The following is a 19,935-nucleotide window of genomic DNA, read 5'->3' as shown; positions in this document are numbered from 1 at the left end:
CGTGTGTGGTCAAGGGGCTTTTTTGGAGGGTGTGCTCCTATCCTGCTCTGTGGACCATCTTGGCATGCTCCTGCAAGATAGAATCTTCTCAGCAGTGGTAGGAATCCAAGACAGTTCCCTCTTTTCTATTGCTTTACTTCAGGAGTACTTAACTTAAATAGTTGTCATGATCCTGAGCATGGGTTCCGATGCCAGTCATAAATCAGTCCTGTGTTCAGTCTAATTTCCTGGTGCTTCATCTTCCTGGGGGACAGATGTGGAGATGGCAGTGGTTTTCTCCAGAGCGAGAGCTTACCGTGTCTTGCAACCCACACTCGCCTTGGAGGAGTTGATGATCTATAAACTAATCATAATGTGAATACTGATAGCAACATCACCTTCCAGCTGTAAAGTGCTGTTTACTTTTCAAAAACCTTTGATACAATTCTATTTCAAGGTACATAGGGATAATAGAGTCCTTGCGATACAAATGCTGCTATTTAAGGGAACTCATTTGTCAGGAATAAAAATCCTTTTATAATGCAGATGAACCCTTCAGGTATTATTTTGTGCCAGTTTTTAATGGATTGTCTGAAATTCCTACATTTCTATTTCATCTGCCCATATCTCTTCTCCCCCTGTGGGCATTGACAGGCATGCCTGTGTCCCCGACTTGGGTGTTTCTTGAAGTGGGGGCCACATATGTGATGATTCAAGAGATGATTTTATGTGGCACCTGGATATGTATTTTGCACTTTAATACTCAGGTATGTACTTCAATGCATATTAGAAGAAATATGATTTGTACATCTTTTCTATGATTTCAAATGTCATGCGTGGGAGAAGGCTGTGCTTTGAAGAAGTCAGTTGTAAAGAACAATATTAGGTAAATAATAGCGCAGGGTTATGTGAGTATGACAAAACTGCAAAGGCGGGATATGAACAACTGAAGTTCGGAAACACTGCTGGATCCCAGGGGGCCTGCCTAAAGCTTCAGACAGCCAGGAGCCCAGAGTATGGGGATCCACCCTGGGAAGACTGGAATTCGGGCTTCATCCATCCACCAGCATTTGCCCCTGTCCTCTCTGCTCTCTGTTCTGCTTAGGAGTTTGCTGGAAGACACCTCCCGGGTGCCTAGTGCTGAGGAGAGGGGAGGAGAGGAGGAGAGAGTGGTGGATGTCCCTGCATGGTCTCAACTCAGAGAAGTGCTGGCCAACCTGAGGCTGATGCCTGGCAGGGAGGGACACAGCCCCTAGACCCAGAGGCAGCTTCTCTGAGCAGACCCCGCCGGGTGCTCCTTGCAAACTGGCGTGGCCGGTGAGCTGAATTCTGCTGATGGGAGCCACCTAGCCTAAGGTTCCAAATGACAGGGGGCTCTGCCTCTTAGATCCTCATCATTGTCTTGGAGGAGATCACAGCTCTTATACCAATTGTGTCTCGGTTTGGCCTAGAACCAAACCTTCGGAGCCTTTTTTTAGTCTCTGTTGTGGTAGATGAGGCCAGAGCTGGCTAAGCCTCACTGTAGATACTGTCCCTACCTGAGTGACTTGACCTCTTGGATGTGGGGGCATCAAGCTGATAGACTCTTGAGACTAGCAGATTGTGTAAAATGCTGGGGGAAGGAGCCCACCGTGGCTGCATTTCATAAGCTCCACTGCGGGAGGAAGTGCAGACAGTGTCCCTGAGCAGGCAGCTTTCGTGTGCTGGGGACCCTGAACTCTGGAGGATGCGCCCTGGGGATTCTGGGCACATGGGCACCTTGGGAGGGCTCTTTGAGACGGAGACTGCCCCCCTCACTACCCCAGCGCCTGGTGCCTTAGGAGGCAGGAAGGAGTAAGTGCTGGGCCCTGGCATTTTATGAGATAAGAGTGGCCCCAAAAAACAATTGTGAATTTCCAGATAATTCTACACCAGGAACATGTGGGGTCTGAGGAAAGCAAAGAAAAGATGGGAGAAGTGTTGGGTGGTCACTGAGAGCAGGCCTCCTGGGATAAAATACAGGGAATTAAATTTCATGTCACCTCTACCCCCAAGCCAGCCTTCAGAGTGATTGTGGCTCAGAGTGGGGATTCTTGGGGTGACATTTTAATCCCTTTCAGGGAGCCCTTTCAAGATTGGCCTCTGAGGTGGAAGTAGCATGTCTTGCTGAAATGGGCCAGACACGAGTCCGTGCTCATGCCAGGGTGGATGCAGGCTTGGCAGGGACTGTGAACCACTAGGTCTTCATCTGGTCCTATTCCAGCCAGCTCTACAGTTGAGGTCATAGTGTTCCCCTAGTGACTTCCAGGCCCTCAGACAAATCCCTGGCTGGCCCCCAACATGAGGGAGAGTTCCTGTTCATCATGCTGGGGAAACAGCAGAGTTGTGTGATGTGCAGAAAGGGCCCTGGGCCCTGCTCCAAGCTCTGATCTTGTTCCTTGGAGGGTGTGCTGCCCACCTGCCATGAGACAGCTCCAGACAGCTGGCAGTTTCCACTCTCTGTGACTCAGGAGAATAAGGATAACGCCTTCCAGATTGTGGGGTTTCAGGGAGTGAATCCATGGAAAACTCAGGACAGTGCCTGGAACTTGTGAAGCCATCAATAAGTAACGATGGTCCCTCTAAAGCTTGGTGTCCATACAAGTTTCCTGCTGCCACTGAAACAAATTGCCACACATTTAGTGGCTTAAAACAACACATATTTACTCACTTATCCACGAGTCTACGAAGGTCAACAGGGCTATGTTCCTTTTGGAAGCTCTGGGGGGAGAGAGTCTGTTTTCATGCCTTCTTAGAAGCTTCCTGTGTTCCTTATGAATGTCTTCAAACTAGCAGTGTAGCATCTCCCCCTCCCCCCTCTTTCTGGGGTCACATCACTCTTCCTGTGACCCTCTTGCCTGCTTCTCATAGGACCCTTATGCTACCTAGAGTCCACCTGGATAGTCCAGGATAATCTTCCCATCTGAAAATCCTTAACTTAAAAATAATAATAAAATAAAATAAAAATCCTTAATGTAATCACATCTGCAAAGTCCCTTTTGCCATATAAGATAACAGATTCACAGGTTTGGGAGATTAGAGTATGGACCTCTTTGGCAGGACATTGTTCTTCTATCACAGAGTGAGATACCATTTCAGAGACTGTGGGGGAGGGGCGGGGGGGGAGGTGGGGAGCAGCCTCCAGCACAGATCTGCTAACTGGCTTGCTAAGGGAAGGCCAAGCATTAAGTCTCTCACCTAGGGAAAGGGTGCGAGAGCAGGTGAGCACTCGTCCTCCCCCCCCCATCCCCTAGCAAGGGAAGCAGCTGAGGGGAAGCGGTTCTTCTCAAGACTTGGGAGATTTCCGACAGCTGTGTATGCTCTCCCAGGCTGTGCTCAGGAATGCATTTGATGTCCAGAGAGGGTTTGGTTTGAGATTCCAGGTAAGCATCTGATGCTTGAAAAGGAACAGGAGAGTGAGAACATTATCGGAGCAGGGGAAGAGCATGGAATTTGGTGTTCCTGGTTGTGTGACCCTGGGCTAGTCCCGTTCCTCTTTTAAGTCTTGTTTCTTTCCATTTATGTAATGGGAAAATAGAGTGCCCACCTCAGTGAGGCATTTGAAGGCCAAATGAGAGCGTGGAAAGGCCTCACAAGCCTTAATGAACGTCAGGTGCCTACATGTTAGGGGTAGCACGTGGTGTGGGGCTCCAGGGACGTTCTCGGAAGTGATACAGGCACTTCAAAGGCCCTCTGAAATCAACGGGCAGGTAATGAGTGGGGCACCCACCAGGATCGAGGGTCGGTGCCGCAGATTCCGACGTGAGAGCTAATGCTGCAGGCCGGAGACTTCAGCTTTGCCTTCAAGGAAAGGTGGGATTCAGAGGAGGGGCTGGTGGGGCATTCAGGAAATATTTGTTGAATGAATAAGTAAAGAATAACCTAACTGAATCCCCAGATAATCACATTTTGCTGTATTGATACTAAGCCCTTGACAAACATCAGGTGTAAGGTGTCATTCTCCGAAGACTGATCTGGTTTTGGTGGGTGGTGTGGGGGGAGGAGAGAGAGGCAGGTGTTAGAAGAATAGCCTGTGTAGTGGGATGCCGTGGGCCTCATCCACAGCAGAGGGGAGGAGTGGAACTGAAGGGAAGAGTCTCCCTAAAAGATTAGCAGGATGGGCATTCAAGACTAAACGAGGCGTGATATCCACCACAGGGGAGGGAGGGGGAAGAAGGCCAGCTGGGGTCTGTACAGTCAGGATATGATGGGGGACCCCAGAGCTGGCACCTTGCCTTGTGAGTTTGCACCTCTGGGGATAAGAAAATACAGTCAGAGGTGTAGCTGGGGTTCCCAGGACCACTTGCATCCCATTCTTCCTACCTCTACTCTCAGTTTGTAGACCACTTCCTCGGGGAGCCCCCTCCTGTCCCTGCTATGCCCTCCCGTGTGACCATGCCCTGCCCAGTCATGACTCTGATTTCCCTTCTCAGCTGTGTCTCCCCTCTAAGCTGCCCCACACACACATGAGGCCAGGTCCTTTGTTGTCTTGCTCACTAGTATAAGGTTGAATAGGTGGATGGATGGATGGGTATCAAGAAAAGGTGGAAAAGAGGCTGAGAGAGAAACAAAGCAAGATGTAAGCGTAAGATTATGGGTGATTGTTTTTCCCTTTATATATTTGTATTCGCCAGATTTTCCATAATAAGTGTATTTGGCACTTATCCCCTGCAAAAGTGTAGTTGAAGAAAGATAGAGGATGAGAAAACAGACCCCTCAGGATTCTGGCCTCCATTCTCATGAGCTCTTGGCTTTTGGTTTGCTCTAATGCAGGTGGAGGCAGGGAAGGGCCTGGAGATGAGGAAGCTAGTTCTCTCGGGGTTCCTGGCCAGCGAGGAGATCTACATCAACCAGCTGGAAGCCCTGTTGCTGGTGAGTATGTGCTCTGGATGGGCCCTTTTGGTCCCACCGTGGGACAGTGCCATGCGCTTAAACTGCTTGTGGAGTTGGAAAGGAAGGAGGACCGAACTGGCCCTTCCTGTGGGCAGAGTCTGTGGTACTGCTCTGCTTGCCGCTTGGCATCGGGCAGCGGGGCTGTCACCAGAGAGGGCCCCCACCCCCCATCCCTGCTCTGGGAAAGGCCAGAGAAGCAGCACAAGGTGGGGGTGGCAAACACTCCATCGCCCATGGCCATGGCGTGGGCATTACTAATCGATCTGTCCAGGGGAGGGTCTACCACTGCTTCCCCACTGTGCTCTGGAAGTCTTGATCAGTCAGTCGAGCTGAGACCTCTTTGTTATTGCTGGTCCCAGTCCTTCCTTCTTCCTGCAGCTGAGAGCCATTTGTGCCCTCCCAAGGCCCTGTGGCAGGAAATGTGAGGTGGAAGACTCTCTGCGCCCTTTTGAGACTTGCCATAGCTCTGAGGCATTAGACTAGCCCCAGCCCTTTGGGAAGGTGCCTCAGTTTCCTCTCCAAGATGGAGGCATTGTTGTGTGGGGAATGCTATTAAAATGTTCTCAAAAAGTAAAAGTACTACACAGATGTAAGATATTTCAGCCTTTAAAGAAAGTGTCTGGAGATTATGCAGTGATTGTGGCATGTAAAGTTCTTCTGTCCATGGATGTTTTGCAATCTGAGACATAGATGATATCAGAAAAAAATGGGGAATAAGAAATGTAGATGGAGGCCCTGGCCATGTAACTCAGTTGGTTAGAGGGTTGTTCAGGTGTGCCAAGGTTGCTGGTTCAATTTTTGTCAGGGCACATACAAAAATAACCAATGAATGCATAAATAAGTGGAACAAGTCGATCTCTCTCCCTTCCTCTCTCTCTCTCCCTCTCTCTCTCTCAAATCAGTAAATAAAAGTAAATAAAAAATTAAGAAATGTAGATGCAGCCCTGGCCTGGTGGCTCAGTTGGTTTGAGCAGCGTTCCATACACCAGAAGGTTGTGGGTTTGATTCCTGGTCAGGGCACATACCTAGGTTGCAGGTTCAATCCCTGGTTGGGATGCATAAGGGAGACAGCTGATCGACCTCTCTCTCTCTCTCTCTCTTTCTCTCTCTCTGTTTCTCTCTGTCTCTCTCTCAAATCAGTGAACATATCCTGGGGTGAGGATTGAAAAGAAATGTTGATGCAGAGCAGTAGAAACTCATTCTTACAAGAATTGTAAGACACAGATTTATGTATTTATGAGAGGTTGTCACCCAGTGTCCCAGAGGACTTGGCATTTATTTAGCCAAGGAATAACTATTGTAATGTGCAGATACTTTGTAACAGCCTGGACTGAGTTTGGGGTGAATCTCACTGAGAGTTTACTGGAATGCACACTAATGTTTTCAAGTGAGGGACAGTATAGCAGATAAACAAGGACTTGGTCTGGGGCCAGAACTAGGGCGAGATCGACTCTGCTGCCATAAATAACAAGACAAATTGTGCATCTCGGCCGTTAGTGGATTGAACCAGCATTTAAATACAAATGAGAAAGAAAATATTAGCACATATCGCATAAGTACTGTGTTCTTGAAACATGTGTCATGTTGTATGTATGTATGTATGTACTGGTCCATATTATTTATTACAAGTGTTGAGGGTTTGAAAACCACTGGCTTTGTGCAAGCCTTGCATAACCTCCTTGAGCCTCAGTTTCCTCGTATGAGGATGAGAATAATACCATCACCCATTCTGTCTTCTTCATGGGTTTGAGAAGACCAGCTGATCCTGTTTGGGACCTAGTACAGCAATCTCAAATATTAACTGAAGGAAGGAGGCCATGCAGATGACCAGTCAGATTCATGAGAAATACAACTTCTAAACTATGAATTACTGTACCAAGATTAGAGCGTGGTTGTCGTTACTGAAAGGATGCATATTTGAAAGGAATTCAAACAAAGGAAGAGTAGCCCGGCCTTGATTCCCTGCTTGACCACCTACTAGCTCTAGGCCTTCAGCAGATCAGTGAAGCTTTGTGCCTTGTTTTCTCCATCTGCAAACTGTGCATACTTACTTAGTGCAGCAGGTCCGTGTTATAATGTTGATGAGATGCCCTAGAAACCTAACTCTTCTTTATATCATTCAGCCTATGGTGAAATGGGTTTTACTTAAAGTCACAGAACCTATGGAAGACATTGAGGACTTAACTCTGTTCCAAGGGTTGTTGTGAGGATTATGAGTTAGTTTGTGAGTTTTGTACAGGAAGCTCTTAGAAAAGAACCCGGGGTGTTAGCTGATAGTATTCTTTTCTCCGGTGCTGGGAGAGAGTGCAGGTTAGGGCTTGTTTGTCTCTGACAACACACCCTTGCCCAGAGGGAAGGGAAGGCCCGCCTGTTCCCTTCAGACGTTTGCTACTTTTTGATACCAGCTTTTGGTTGGTTCTCGTCTTTCTTTGGGCCTAACTGGAGTTTCCGTTTGTCCCCAGCAAAGATAACAACCTCAGAGCCAGGACACTCCCTCCCGGCCACGCCTTTCTAACAGCTCATGCCCCAAAGGCAAAACCAGTGAAGCTGGGGCCCCTCCCTCCCCTCTGTTTGCTTATTCTGGGCCCCTGATTGGGTCTTGCTGGAGCCGGAGGTGAGAGTGAGGGACACCCCAGCTGGGAGGCCTGATCTGTGGCTGGAGGGCTTCAGGAAGAGGGGGCAGGACCCGCCACAGCCACAACCTCTGCTGATAAGCCTCAGAGATAAAGAATCTAGCCCTTCCTCCCTCCCTCTTTGAGCTGGGAGCCCTTCCCGCTCAGCTGCCTGGTAGCTAAATCCTTTGCTTTTTGGGGTGACCTGACAACAGGGCTCAGAGGAGACCAGCCCTCTCTGAGCTCCGTCTTACTCCCAGGCCCAGATCTGCTCATCACCCCACCCCGTTCCCACAGCTCTGCACCTCATGTGTTCGATTGTTCTCAGCTTAACACTTCCTGATGTGCCAAGGGCTAGGTGTGTGTACCTAAGACTGTGTACACACAAGGCACAGACAGGGACGCCACACAGGAGCCTCTGTTCCTGCCCCCTGGTTGCTGGCTTGGCGAGGCTTGGGCCCCTGGACCCCTCCCAGGCTCCCGGTGGGCTCAGATTACAAGTGGAGTGGGTCTGAGAGGCTGGGCTGGGCTGGGGAGTGGAGGAAGGGAGACAAAGCAAACGCACATAATTCTGCAGTCATGCCCCCACCCTCCCACCCCCGCCGCTGCCCCAACTCTGAGTAATGAGCTGGGGACTGTGGCTACCCCATCACCTACAGCACCTCCCACCACCAGGCCACAACTCGTCCTCCTCTCTTAGACTCTCATTCTTTCATTGGCTTTATGGTTCCCAGGCCAGGCTCCTTATCTTGTAAAATAGATTAATGGTGTTCTTCTGCCTGGGCCCCATGGATTAGAGGGCAATAGTCAGTAAACAGGCCTTGCCGATAGCCTCCAGGCCTTCTGGGATGGGAAGTAGAGGAAGTGGGCCCATTTCTTTGCCCTGTTTCGAAAGACAAGCTGCTGGAGGACAGAGCAGGCAAATGGGTGTGTGAAGTCCTGCTAGGAGTTAGAACCACCTGGCCTGTCTTCCTGAGAAGCACTTCATAGGAAAGTGAGAGCCAGGGTGGGCTCTGAGGTCCCCCAGGGATCCTCTCTAAGAAACCCTTTCTCCAGGATAACAGAGAGCCCCACCCTGGTCCTCTGCAGCAGGATTGCCAGAGGCCAAGGAGGAAGAGGAGGAGGAGGAGGAAGAAAAAACTGGCGCTCCTTTCTGGCAGGGAGCAGTGCTGGGTTGCCAGTGCCTTTCACCCGAACCACCTGAGGCCTGTGTTCAGGCTGCACCCGATAAAAATAACTGCCTCCCAGGTCCTCCAGGCAGCCAGGAGCACTCACCCAGCGCTTTCCACTCTGCACAAGTGAAACCAGGGCTAAGACCAAAGGTCCCCAGCCTTGTCCTGAGAGCAATCTGATGCTCAAGTGCAGGCCTGTCCATGTGACCCACCACTGGTGAGCACCCATCTCTTCCCCTTTTGTGAGCAGAGTGGGAAGTTTAGGAGGAAGCAGAGCAGTTGTATCTTGTCCCTGCGTAGGCAGCACACAAGTGCTTCCCCAGCAGCTTCTGAGAAATCCTGACTCCTTTGCCTTCCCAGGGTTGTTCTCTCCCTGTTTCCTCTATTCTCTCCTTGGTGGAGATCGCACCATGGCAGGGACAGGGATTAGTGGTTCTGGGACTATGGTGACTTGGACCCTCCAGTGTGGCTCCTAGGTAGAAAAATAAGCATAAATTATGACAGTGATCCTGAGAGACATGTATCCTTCACAGAGTGCTGGGAGCCATGAAGCTGAGTATGGCCACCACCTGGGGTTAGGAGAACACTTTATTTTTTCCTTGCTCCTGGTTCCTTCTGTTTCCCAGCTGGGCATGCTTACCCAGGCCCCACCCCTCCACTTGCTCAGATCTTCCCAACTTTCAAGGCCTGTTCTGGTCACCTCCTCTGTGAAGCCCTCCGAATTGCACCAGCACAACCTTGAGACCAAGTTGGTTGGTGTTTACAATCCAAGTTGGGTAATACCCTATCTTGCTTTGTCCACTAAGGAGTTTCATTTGTGTTGGTCCAGTCTGCTGAAATAGAATATAGCCTTCTCCAAAGCAAGGATTGTGAGTCATAAAAATAATCTCCTGAAAAGAAAACTGGACCCCATCGTTCCCCTGCTTAAATCCCTCCAGGGAAAGCCCGGTCATTGCTTGGGCTTAAAAGCTGCATTCCTTCCTCGCAGGATCTGGCTGGTGCCCCGCCCCGCCTCCAGCCCTGCTTTAGGTCCCTCCCCTCCCACCTTTGCCCACCCACACACAGGTTCACTGGCTCTGTTCCAGCTCCTCCCCTCACCAAGGCTGTTCCTGCCTCAGGCTTCGGTATTGGGAAGTCTTCCTGGAATACTGTCCCTTTGCCCTCGGGTCACCATTTCAGGGTAAATGTCCCCTCCAGCCCCTGTCTCAGAACATCCCCTTCCTACTTCCCTCATCACATGTATGTGATTATGTGTTTATCTCCGTATCTTCTGTCTCCCCTCCTAGCTGGGAGGCTCTGCGGGGGCAGTGATTTGTGAATCCCAGAACACCACCCCTCCAAAGCCCCAGCCCAGACTAGCCTCACATTGTTAGGCACCTGATATATTATTTGTGGGATGAGTAGTAGTCATAGTAGCAGCTAACATTTTTGATTGCCTTCCTTGTACCAGGTACATACTCAATTATTTTATATAAATAATGATTTTTAATCTTCCCATCAGTGTTCTTGAGAAGATAATATTATCCCAGTTTTACAAATGAGGCTGCTAAGGCCCACAGATGCTAGTGACTTGCACACAGCTCTTAAGTGGTAGAGTTGGGACTCAAAGCCACACTGCCTGGCCTGCACCGTCCATGGCAAACCCATCCTGCTTCCCTAGCAAAGAGCTGGACATTAAGAGTTTGTTGGTTTCAGCGCCGAGAGGGTCAGAAGGAGGGCTTCTGCTTTTTCTTGCCTTTTTCATCATGTCTGGACTTTTTTAGAGCTGGGAGGACAAGTGAGCCAGAAGTTGGAGAACTGTCTGGGTGTTTGAGTAGATGGGACTTCCTCTTGTGGACAGACTTGGCCTCCATCACCATCAGAGTGAGACGGGCGGGAGGACGGAGTGAAGCCTGGGGGGGAGTTGGGCTGCCGAGGCCAGCTCGGGCGGGGGTCACCTCTTACAGTGAGCCAGCGATGACTTCGGGCTCCCTCTGTGTAGGCGTTCCCTCCAGGCCAGGACTGAGTCGCCCAGTTTCTGCTACAACGCTCCTCTTGTTGAAAAGCTCACTACCCGACCCTGTGGCACAGGGGGGAACAGCTCGAGTGCGTCCACACCTGCCCCCATAATTTCTTGCTGTTCCTGCATCGCCATAGTGGCCCAGACTAAGTCAAGGACCTCTACCCACACGCCCTCCATGTCTGACTCAGGCTTCTCTCTTCCAGGCAACCGTGCCCTCCCCTCCTTGCCTTCTCTTTGTGGCGGGTTTCCAGACCCTGTCTCCTGGAGGGCCTTTGGAGTGCAGTCTGGGGATCTTTGAGGGCTTTGGGCTGTAGGAAGGTCAACCAAAGAGGAGCTCTTTATCCTTCCGGCTCAGTTTGTTTGTTTGTTTGTTTGTTTTCTTCCTGATTATAAAATTAGTGTTTACTCACTGAAGATGATTGAAAGAATACAGAAAATCGTACTGAAGAAAAGGCATCCAAGCCCCATTGTCCCATGGGCACTGGGGTGGGGCTTCAGCTCCCAGCCAGTGCTGGGGGGTGGTCCTGAGTCACTGCCTGTCATCTCCCTCTCTCGACCTTCAGGATGTGGAGCATCTTGGTGTGGGCAACAGAGATGACAGATAGGTTTCATTTTGCATGTCAGCCTTGGCTTTGCCCAAGAGTCAGACTACAACAACCAGGCTCAGTGAGAAGGATCGTTGTAGTCCTTAGCAGTGTCTGCCACAGGTACAGGAAGCAGGATAGTGGCATGTATGCCACCTGTTCGCTCCCTCTGGACTAAGTGATGGGAACTTGAAATATTAGTGCAGCTGAGACTGGTCTTGGGTCTCTTCAAGACTCTACTCCCCAGTCCTAGAATCATGTTTTGCTCCTTGGTCCCTTCCACAAGTGAAGTGTGACAAGAGAGCTTATGACTAAGGGCATAAAGGCCATGGTGGAAGGAAGATATGGATGGGGGAGGGGGAAATGTGTCTGGTGCCACCCTTGGGCCTGGGAGGGCTGCCAGGCCAGGCTCTGGCTGTCAGGTTCCCTCTCCTTGCAGTGGCACGTGTTGGGGCCTGTGACAGCAGCTACTTGATCCGAACCCCACTTCAGGTGACCTGCCATCTTGGGCCTTGTCTAGGCAGAACTCTGGCAGCAGTAACCAGTACCCTGGGCCTGCTGACACCGATTTATTTGCCCACTCATTTTTCTTTCTCTCTCCCAGCCCATGAAGCCCCTGAAGGCCACAGCCACCACCTCTCAGCCTGTGCTCACCATCCAGCAGATCGAAACCATCTTCTACAAGATCCAGGACATTTACGAAATCCACAAAGAGTTTTATGACAACCTCTGCCCCAAGGTGCAGCAGTGGGACAGCCATGTCACCATGGGCCACCTCTTCCAGAAGCTGGTGAGTGTGGCGTTGACAGAGGGGCCTGTGATGTGGGGTCAGACCAGTCAGCCCCAGTCCTCTGGGTCTCCTTGGAGCTTTCCTAGTCCTGGAGGAAAGCTTGGGCCCGATGCCTGGCCTCCTGGCCTCCCCTGCGAAGCCTCGAGTGTAGTAGGGATGCTGGAGACCAACCATGTGCGTGGAGGCTTCTGGCAGGGCACTGTTTCCCCTGCTGGGGTTTAGGTCCCCTATCCCTCTGTGACAGGGGCATGTACATGGCAAACGGGTGGGGACTACTCACCTGAGACCCCAAGCATTTGCTACCAGTTGGGGAGATTGTGTTAGATACTGGCTTCTCCCCCGAGGACTGTGGAGCAGAAAGGACTGGGAGCCCATCCCTCCCACCATTGCAGGGGAGGGAAGAGGCCAAGGCGGGTGGGTAGAACTTGGGGAGGCTTAGTGTTGGGAGAGGCTGGCAGAGGCCTTCGAGTGCCCAGGGCTTATGCGACACCTTCTCCCCTAGCTCTGTGTCTATGTTTTGCTGTGTCCCCTGGAGGACCCTCAGACCAGACCCACGGGGCCCCCCACCTGGCTCTCTCCTGGGCTGTTCCGCCTATAACTTCTCCCAGACTGGCAGGTGGGAAAGGAGTCAGTGGCCGCTGTTCTCAGATGGGAACGGTGTGGGGGGCAGGGAGCAGCACCTCTCCTCTTCTTCCCCTGCAGTGGTGGGACTGGCTGGGTGGGCAGGCCTCTACTTTCCCTACACTGGAGCAGGCTCTTGCTTGACTATCCCCCAGGGCTTGAAGCTGAGCATGTTCTAAACTGAACTCATTGACTCTGAAGTTCTTTGCGCTTCCTGCCTCTACCTCAGTGGGCGCTGCCACTATCCTGTCCTCCATCTGTGACTCCCTTAGACTCACCCTTGGCACTTCCCTCTTCTGCCCTCTCCTCCCTTACTCTTACATCCCCCAGAGTCCATTTCTTTTAACGCTCACAGCTACCTGCTTCCATACCAGCTCTGCGACCTCACCTGGACCACTGCTGTAGCCTCATGAGTGGTTCCTGCCTCCAGGCCCACCTCCCACCTCTACCCCATAGCAGGAGAGTTATCCGAACTCCTGACCAGGTATCCCTCCTCCCCTGCTTCCATGCCTTCAGTGGCTCCCCCTTGCCCAGTGGATGAAGACCAGACTCCGAGCAGTGACTTAGGAGACCCGTCGAATGCCACCCTCTGTCCACACCTGGCTTCTGGCTCTGCCCCCTCCCCCCACCCCGCCCCCTGTGCCCTGGCCACTGAACTTTCTGTTCTTAGCTCACACGGTAGGCACTCTTGACCTCTGCACTTGTGGCTTTTGCTGCCTAAAATGTCCTTCCTGATCTGGTCTGACTTCTCCTGTTTAGTTTCCAGCTCAGAAGTAACCTCCTTGGAGAAGCCTTTCCCAGCCCCTTGAAGGCAGCCCCTATGGTTACCCCCTTGGTAAAGAATAGAACTGCCTCTCTCCCAAACAGCATAAGCTCTGGGAAAGCAGACTGTATTTGCTTCATCATTAGCCCCCCAGAACCAGCCCAGTGCTGAATGAATGAATGAATGAGTGAGTGAGTGAGTGAATGAGTGAGTAAGTGAGTGAGTGAGTGAGAGAATGGGTACACTAAGACTAGCGAGAACTTGGGAGGGCATTGAGGGAGGTATCACAGGGCCTGAGGTCTGTGTCCTGAGAGACCAGCAGTGCGATAGGGACAAGCACATCTTCTAGAGCCAGGTCACAGCTGGGTTTGCATCCAGGTTCTGCCGCAGATTAAACCTGTGATGTTGGGCAACTTACCCAACCTCTCTGTGACTTGGATTCCTCATCTGTAAGAATGAGGATAACAGAAGTATTTATTCTCATTGGATTCTTGTGAGGACTATCTGCAAAGTGCTTGGAATAGAGCCTGGAACATAGTGAATTAGCAAATACTCAAGTTAGCCATTGTCAGTACTGTTGTTGTTGCTGCTGTTATTACTGTTAGGAAGAGGCACCCTAGAAGGTGTTGCTGCAAGGGAATTCCTCGCTTCTGGTTCTGGCAGCCCCAGAGTACTCCCCCCACCCCACCCCACCCCCATTCAGGGGTGGCGAGCACCCTGTCACCTCTCCAGCCTGGTCCCAGACACCTGAGCTGATCCGCTCGAGGCAGCCTCTCTTTAGCCCTCAGGAGGGCAGAAGAGACCAAACCTGAGAGCGCAGGATGCCTGCCCCTGAGTGTAGTGGAAAGGCTGTCCCTGTTTATCTCTGTCACCCTACTGTCACCAGGGTCCCCCATTCTGGTCCCAGCTCCCTGGGCCTGGTCATGAATGTGCTCCCCAACTTCCCTCCCCCAGCATCACAGACTCAGATCTGAAGCTTTTGGAAGCAGATCTGAACCAGGCTTGGAAGCGGAGGGCCTGGGTGGAACCAGGACAGGCTGGGCATCTGGAGGCAGTTTCTTTTCCACTGGGCTCTGGGTATTTGATTATCCATCACAGAGAGAGGGGAATTAGCATGTCTGCTATTTGTTTTATGAGATCACCCCAGTGCCAAGCTGCTGTTTCCAAGCAACATCCTCTACCCAGTTAACAGCCCTGGCAGGCCGGCCTTGGGCCCGATAGGTGAGGGTGTCTCAAGGAGACGACAGTGCCGGGATGGCCGGTGGCCCCTGCATTCAGTCTTTCTGCCCAGGCTCCTGTTTCTGGTTCACCTTCTGCTGCTCCCTTAGGCAGTGGGATGGGAGGGTAGCTTTCCAACCTGAGCATCCATCCTTTATTCTTCTCATGGGAAGCGGGACAGGAGAATGCATATCTGGAAGAACAGCAACGATTTTTACTTTGGTTTAGGACGCAGCTGATGAGCACATCCCCTGTAGCTTGGGACACCAGTGGGCCAGTACTTCTGCCTGGAAAAGGAAACAAACTCCATCCCTTCCTGCACTCCCCGAGATTTTTTTTTTTTTTTTAAAGTCTGGCCTGTCTTGGGGCTGAGACCCACATAGCTCTGACCTTGGCTTCTCCATAAGCATCCCAGTCCTCACTTTCCCTTCTGGCTTTCCTGGGCCCAGCTTCCTTGGGCTCTGTCTCTGCCCTGGCTGCTCCAGGCCCCTGGCCTCACCTCTTTGGATCCTTGGGGAGCACAAGGATTCTACAAAAAGCAGAGTGGTCCAGGGTGGGGCTCAGGGACAGAGGCAGCCCCACAGCAGCCGAACCTCCTTGCTACATCACCGAAAAACATTTAAACCAGAAAATCTAGAGAATACTGTAGCAACCAGTTGTGTTCTCACCTCCCAGAATTAACAGATATTGAGGTCTGAAGCTAGACGGCAGAACTTTTTAATCAAGAAAATAAAGTGTTACAGATGAAGGCGCAGTCTCTCCCTTCCCCTGTCCTCTTGCCCTTCCTTTCAACCTGGAGGCAGCTACTGGCATGAATTTGGTGTGTAGCCTTCTAGGCTACAGTTTGTGTTTCTGCTACATATCTCTACCTTTTTATGGCCTTGCATGGACTTTTTAAATGGACATATGTATATATATTCTATATTTTGCAATTCAGTCATTTGTTTTGAAACTTGTCAGTATCACTACACGTAGGTCTAGTTCACTGATTTTAAGTGCAGTGTGTGTATGGGGTTCCCTTCTTGTGAATATTTGCTTCTAGTCTTTCCACAGGAGGAAGAGGGAGGCAGTGAATGGCCTCACTCACATTTTCTTGGGCACAGACATATGCAAGTTTCTCTAGAGCAGTGCTTTCCAGTGGAAATGTAATGCAAGCCACATTTATAATTTACAGATTTCTAGTAGCCACATTTATAATCTAAAATTTAGGAGTAAAAATACACAGGTGAAATGAATTTTAAGAATACTATATTGCCCTGGTCTGGTGGCTCAGTTGATTGGAGCGTCGTCCTGTACACTGATAGGTTGGGGGTTTGATCCCCGGTCTGGGTACATATGCGAGGCAGCAAATGGATGTTTTTCTGTCTCTCTCTGTCTGCCTCCCCCTTCCTCTCCTCTAAAGTCAGTAAACATTTTTTTAAAAGAATATATTGTATTTAGCTCAACAAGTCGAAACATGTTAACGATATTTAAAAATTAATGAGATAATTTACATTCTCTGATACATACAATACCTTTGAAACCCAGTGTGGAGTTTATGCTGACAGCACATCTCCGTTGGGACCAGTCACATCTCAGGTGCTCAGGAGTCACCTTTAGTGAGGGGCTCCTGTGATGGACAGCAGAGCTCTCTTTGTAGAAGTGCATTTGCGAAGTGGTAGGCTGAACTGTGCATGTTTTAAATTTATTAGTTATGACAGATGGCTCTCCAAAAAACTGTACTAAGTTATACCCCCAACAATCAGTTTATAAAAGTTCCTATTTCCCCACATTCTTGCCAACCCCTGATATTACTAGACTTTTAAATTTTGTCCTGGTTGATGGGTATAAAATAGTATTTTATTGTCATTTTAATTCACCTTTCCACCTTTTGCTCCCTTAAAAGGAAATGCATGTGCACAGCACAGCGAAAGCTTTCCATAAATACTTGAGGAATTGAGGGAATGTGCCTCAGTTTCCCCTTTTGCAGAAAGGGAAGGTGGCATCTGTTCTGCCTCTCAGAAGAGTCAAGGCTCTGTGTGGTCATGAGTCATGAAAAGCTTTGTGTTGGGTTTATGCAAATATGTAAGAAGGAAGGGCCTCTGGCTCCTGGCAGGCTGAGGGAAGTGAGGACTGTGCCTTTAAATGCTGTGTCTCATACTGAGCATGGGGAGTGGCACACTGAGCAGGCCACACCCATGTGTGCCCACCCCATTCCTCCCCTGTCTCTCCCTGCTCCAGCTAATTCCAGGATGTGAAAGAGGTGCAAGACATGAAGGGGCTTCAAACCCTGAGAGACCTTGATGATGCTAAATAAAGCCAAATGCTGTTGATGAATTGAATTCTAGCATGCCAACAAAGGTCCTGTTCTGCTCCCCCAAATCCCCAGCACCCCCTTGTTAACCTTATTGGCTGAGCCAGTTTCCATGGAAACTGTCAAGTTCAAAGGGATACTGTAGTATATGCATCCTGCCTTTCCCCTCTGTTGCCAGCTAGCCCTTTGGAGCTGAGTTAGAGGTTCCGAGTGCTAAGGGAGCTCCAGGTGCTCTGGTTAAGCTTTCCTCCACTCATTGATGCTCTGCTCTCCTCTCTCTTCTGCCTGCAGGCCAGCCAGCTTGGTGTGTACAAAGCCTTTGTGGATAACTATAAAGTCGCTCTGGAGACAGCGGAGAAGTGCAGCCAGTCCAACAACCAATTCCAGAAGATCTCTGAGGTGGGCAGTTCCCTGCACAGCCACCCTGTGACTCGGGCATTGGGGGCTGCTCAGAGCCTTCCAGCCTTTGGGCCTCTCCTTTCCTTCTTGCCAGTTAGGGAAATGGTTCCCCTGATGGGTAACTCTTTGCCTGACATTTGCTTTCTTGCACTTGACATTTTCTCTCTTAATGTAAGAACACCAGTATGTTTGATTTTGTCATTCTGTTTTAGGTTATTCTGTGTTAGAACATGGGAGGCAAAAAAAAAAGAAGAAAAAGAAAAAGAAAAAAGGCAGCATTTCCCACATTGCAATGACCATGAGCAAGTCACTTCCTTCTGTCAGCTTTTGTTTCTATAGAATGAAGTGTCTGACTTGCCAGACTTAATTGATAAGAACCACAGGGTCACCATTTAAAATGCAGTTTAAAATGCAGGTCTTCAGGCACCTTCCCTGGAGCTTCAGCTCAGAAGGTTGGGGGTTGGAGGCCCAGGAGTCTATTTTTAATAAGCTTCCTGGGTGATTTTTATGATCAGGGAGATTTGAGGAAGTCTGGGCTAGGTGGTCTTTTCAGATCCTTGCAACCCCACAGAGAGCACAGGGGCCACTTACATGGGGAATACGTCACAGGCCCTCTGGCTGGAGTTCTGTCTGCTGCTGCAGCTAAGCCTTCCCTCCATGCTCCTCTGCAGGGCAAAGATGTGGCATCATCTGCCATCAACATGTGTCTTTCCGGGAAGTGGCAGGGTGGGGCACTAGGATCCTTCAGGAGCACAGCCCCAAGCTGCTGGCCTTGCAGTCAGAGCACCCAGGCCCAAGCTCAGAGCAAGAGAACCTCTCTGGTTCCAGGGAGGGGGAGCTCCTTCTGCAGTTTCGAGGCCCCGCCTTACAGGCCCCTCTGGACCCTTCGCTCTCTTGTCTCAGCGCTGATGCTAGGGAAGTTGGTGAGATGCAGCATAGTTTTCATGAACCTGCTGGGGTTGTGGGTTATAGCCAAGTTTGAAATTGGCCCAGAGGCCGTACAAGAGTCAGATGGAGGGGAAAATGTCAGCTTGATGACTAGTAAAAGCCGGGCTGGAAAGATGTGGACTTGGATCTGTAACCACGTTGGGCTTGTTAACACTTGGAAGCCCTCCGCAATTAAACACATCTACTAGGGGCAGAGAGAGGAGGGCTGAGCTCAGTCTCTTCTCCCAAACCCAGGGGTCAAGCGAGTCACCCTCTGCCTCAGAGGACGGAGTGAGGGGTAGGGAAGTCCCTCCACGTGGAGTCACAAGGCTGGGGAAATGGTGCTTCCCTTTGCAGCCCCCCGTTCTCCCTGGGAACTAACTGGAGTCCCCTGATCTGTGTTCAGAGAGGCCCTGCCATGACTGCCTGGGTACCTGGGGTCATGTATGGTTCAGAGTGGGGAGGAGGGTTGGCAGAAAGCCCTGCACTCATCCCTAAGCCCCTCTCAGAGCCTGCTGGCTCCAAGGGCAGAGGCAGGCCCATGGCCTGCTGCCAGGTGGCTTCTCACCCTGATTCATGCACTGACTCCGATGCTGTCTCTTCCTCCTGTAGCTGCCACTTAATTACTGCAATTAGGCCCTTCTCCTCTGCAGCAGGAGTGATTTCATACCTCTAGGCTGCACTGGAGGGGGGCATGGAGAAAAATTCCCTAAAACTGGGAATCCAGACACCAGCCAGAGACAGAGACTTGAGGAGCTGAGCAGCCCCCCTTCTCCCCACTCCACCTCCACACCCCAGGCTCGGTCCTTGGGGGTTTTCTCTGTCAAGAAACAGCTTGAGGCCGGATCAAGAGAAGGGGAGCTGCTGCCGCCTGGGCATTTCCTCCCTCCCAGGCGGAGTATTACCTGGCCACCTGACCTTGGCCTCACCTCGCCCCCGCCTTCCCACCACTGACACCCCCCTTGGGGGCCTCCTGCGTACACTCAGCCCTCCAAGTGGGGATTGCATTACAGCTCCAGTTACGGACCAGACTGGTCCTTTGGCAAGAGCCGGAGCTGGACCTCACTCTAAAGGCAGATAAAATAGGTTTGGATCAGATAAGCTGCCCTGGAGTCTGTTTCCAGCACTTACTACCTGGTCACTTTGCCTGGGATCCAGGAGGAGTGTTAGCTCGTCCTTCCTTGCAGTCCCCTCTCTGATGCCTTGCACAAGCTGGGGAGCCAGGGGAGTGGCAGGTGGGGCTGAGGTCTGGGTGAGCCCTTCCTGACTGAGCAGGACATAGCTCGAACTGCCCTGTGGAGCTCAGCCCCTTGGCCCCAGGTGCACGTCCCCAAGTGCACTGCCCCATGTTCACCGCCCCCCGTCCTGTGCAAGTGTGTGGGACCCCTCACTCCTTCAGAGAGCTGCTCATGTCCCCAGGATCAGCTGGTACACCTGGTGCTTGTCCACTCAAACCCTGTGTGTCCCGGGATGATGTGTACAGATCCCTAAGCGTGGCTAGGCTGGGAAACCCTGGGTGGGGGTGGGGGTCAGGCTCTTGCCACCTCTGGTTCTCTGGAAGTTGCAGGGGAGGGGCTTTAAGGGACAGGTCTGAGGAGCAAGATTATTGAAGTCCTTTCTGGTACCCAGAGCCCCTCCTTGCCTGCACCCTCCTGCTGGACTCC

The 19,935-nt window shown here is 51.1% G+C and overlaps 1 protein-coding gene across 3 annotated transcripts in view; it reads left to right on the top strand.

Moving 5' to 3' along the window:
* ABR (ABR activator of RhoGEF and GTPase) overlaps positions 1–19,935 on the top strand; it is a 175,366-nt gene that overhangs the window by 99,198 nt on the left and 56,233 nt on the right. For all 3 annotated transcript variants that reach the window (XM_090290769.1, XM_090290770.1, XM_090290771.1), the window contains 3 exons: positions 4,771–4,869; positions 11,865–12,050; positions 17,237–17,344. In XM_090290769.1, the coding sequence (XP_090146895.1) occupies positions 4,771–4,869; positions 11,865–12,050; positions 17,237–17,344 (393 nt within the window). The remainder of the gene's footprint in view (positions 1–4,770; positions 4,870–11,864; positions 12,051–17,236; positions 17,345–19,935) is intronic.

This window comes from Furipterus horrens, unplaced genomic scaffold (genome assembly GCF_987537825.1).
Source record: "Furipterus horrens unplaced genomic scaffold, mFurHor1.1.pri manual_scaffold_11, whole genome shotgun sequence".
Classification (NCBI taxonomy): domain Eukaryota; kingdom Metazoa; phylum Chordata; class Mammalia; order Chiroptera; family Furipteridae; genus Furipterus; species Furipterus horrens.
The sequence above is the reverse complement of the archived record's forward strand: the minus strand, read 5'-3'. Positions and strand labels throughout refer to the sequence as shown.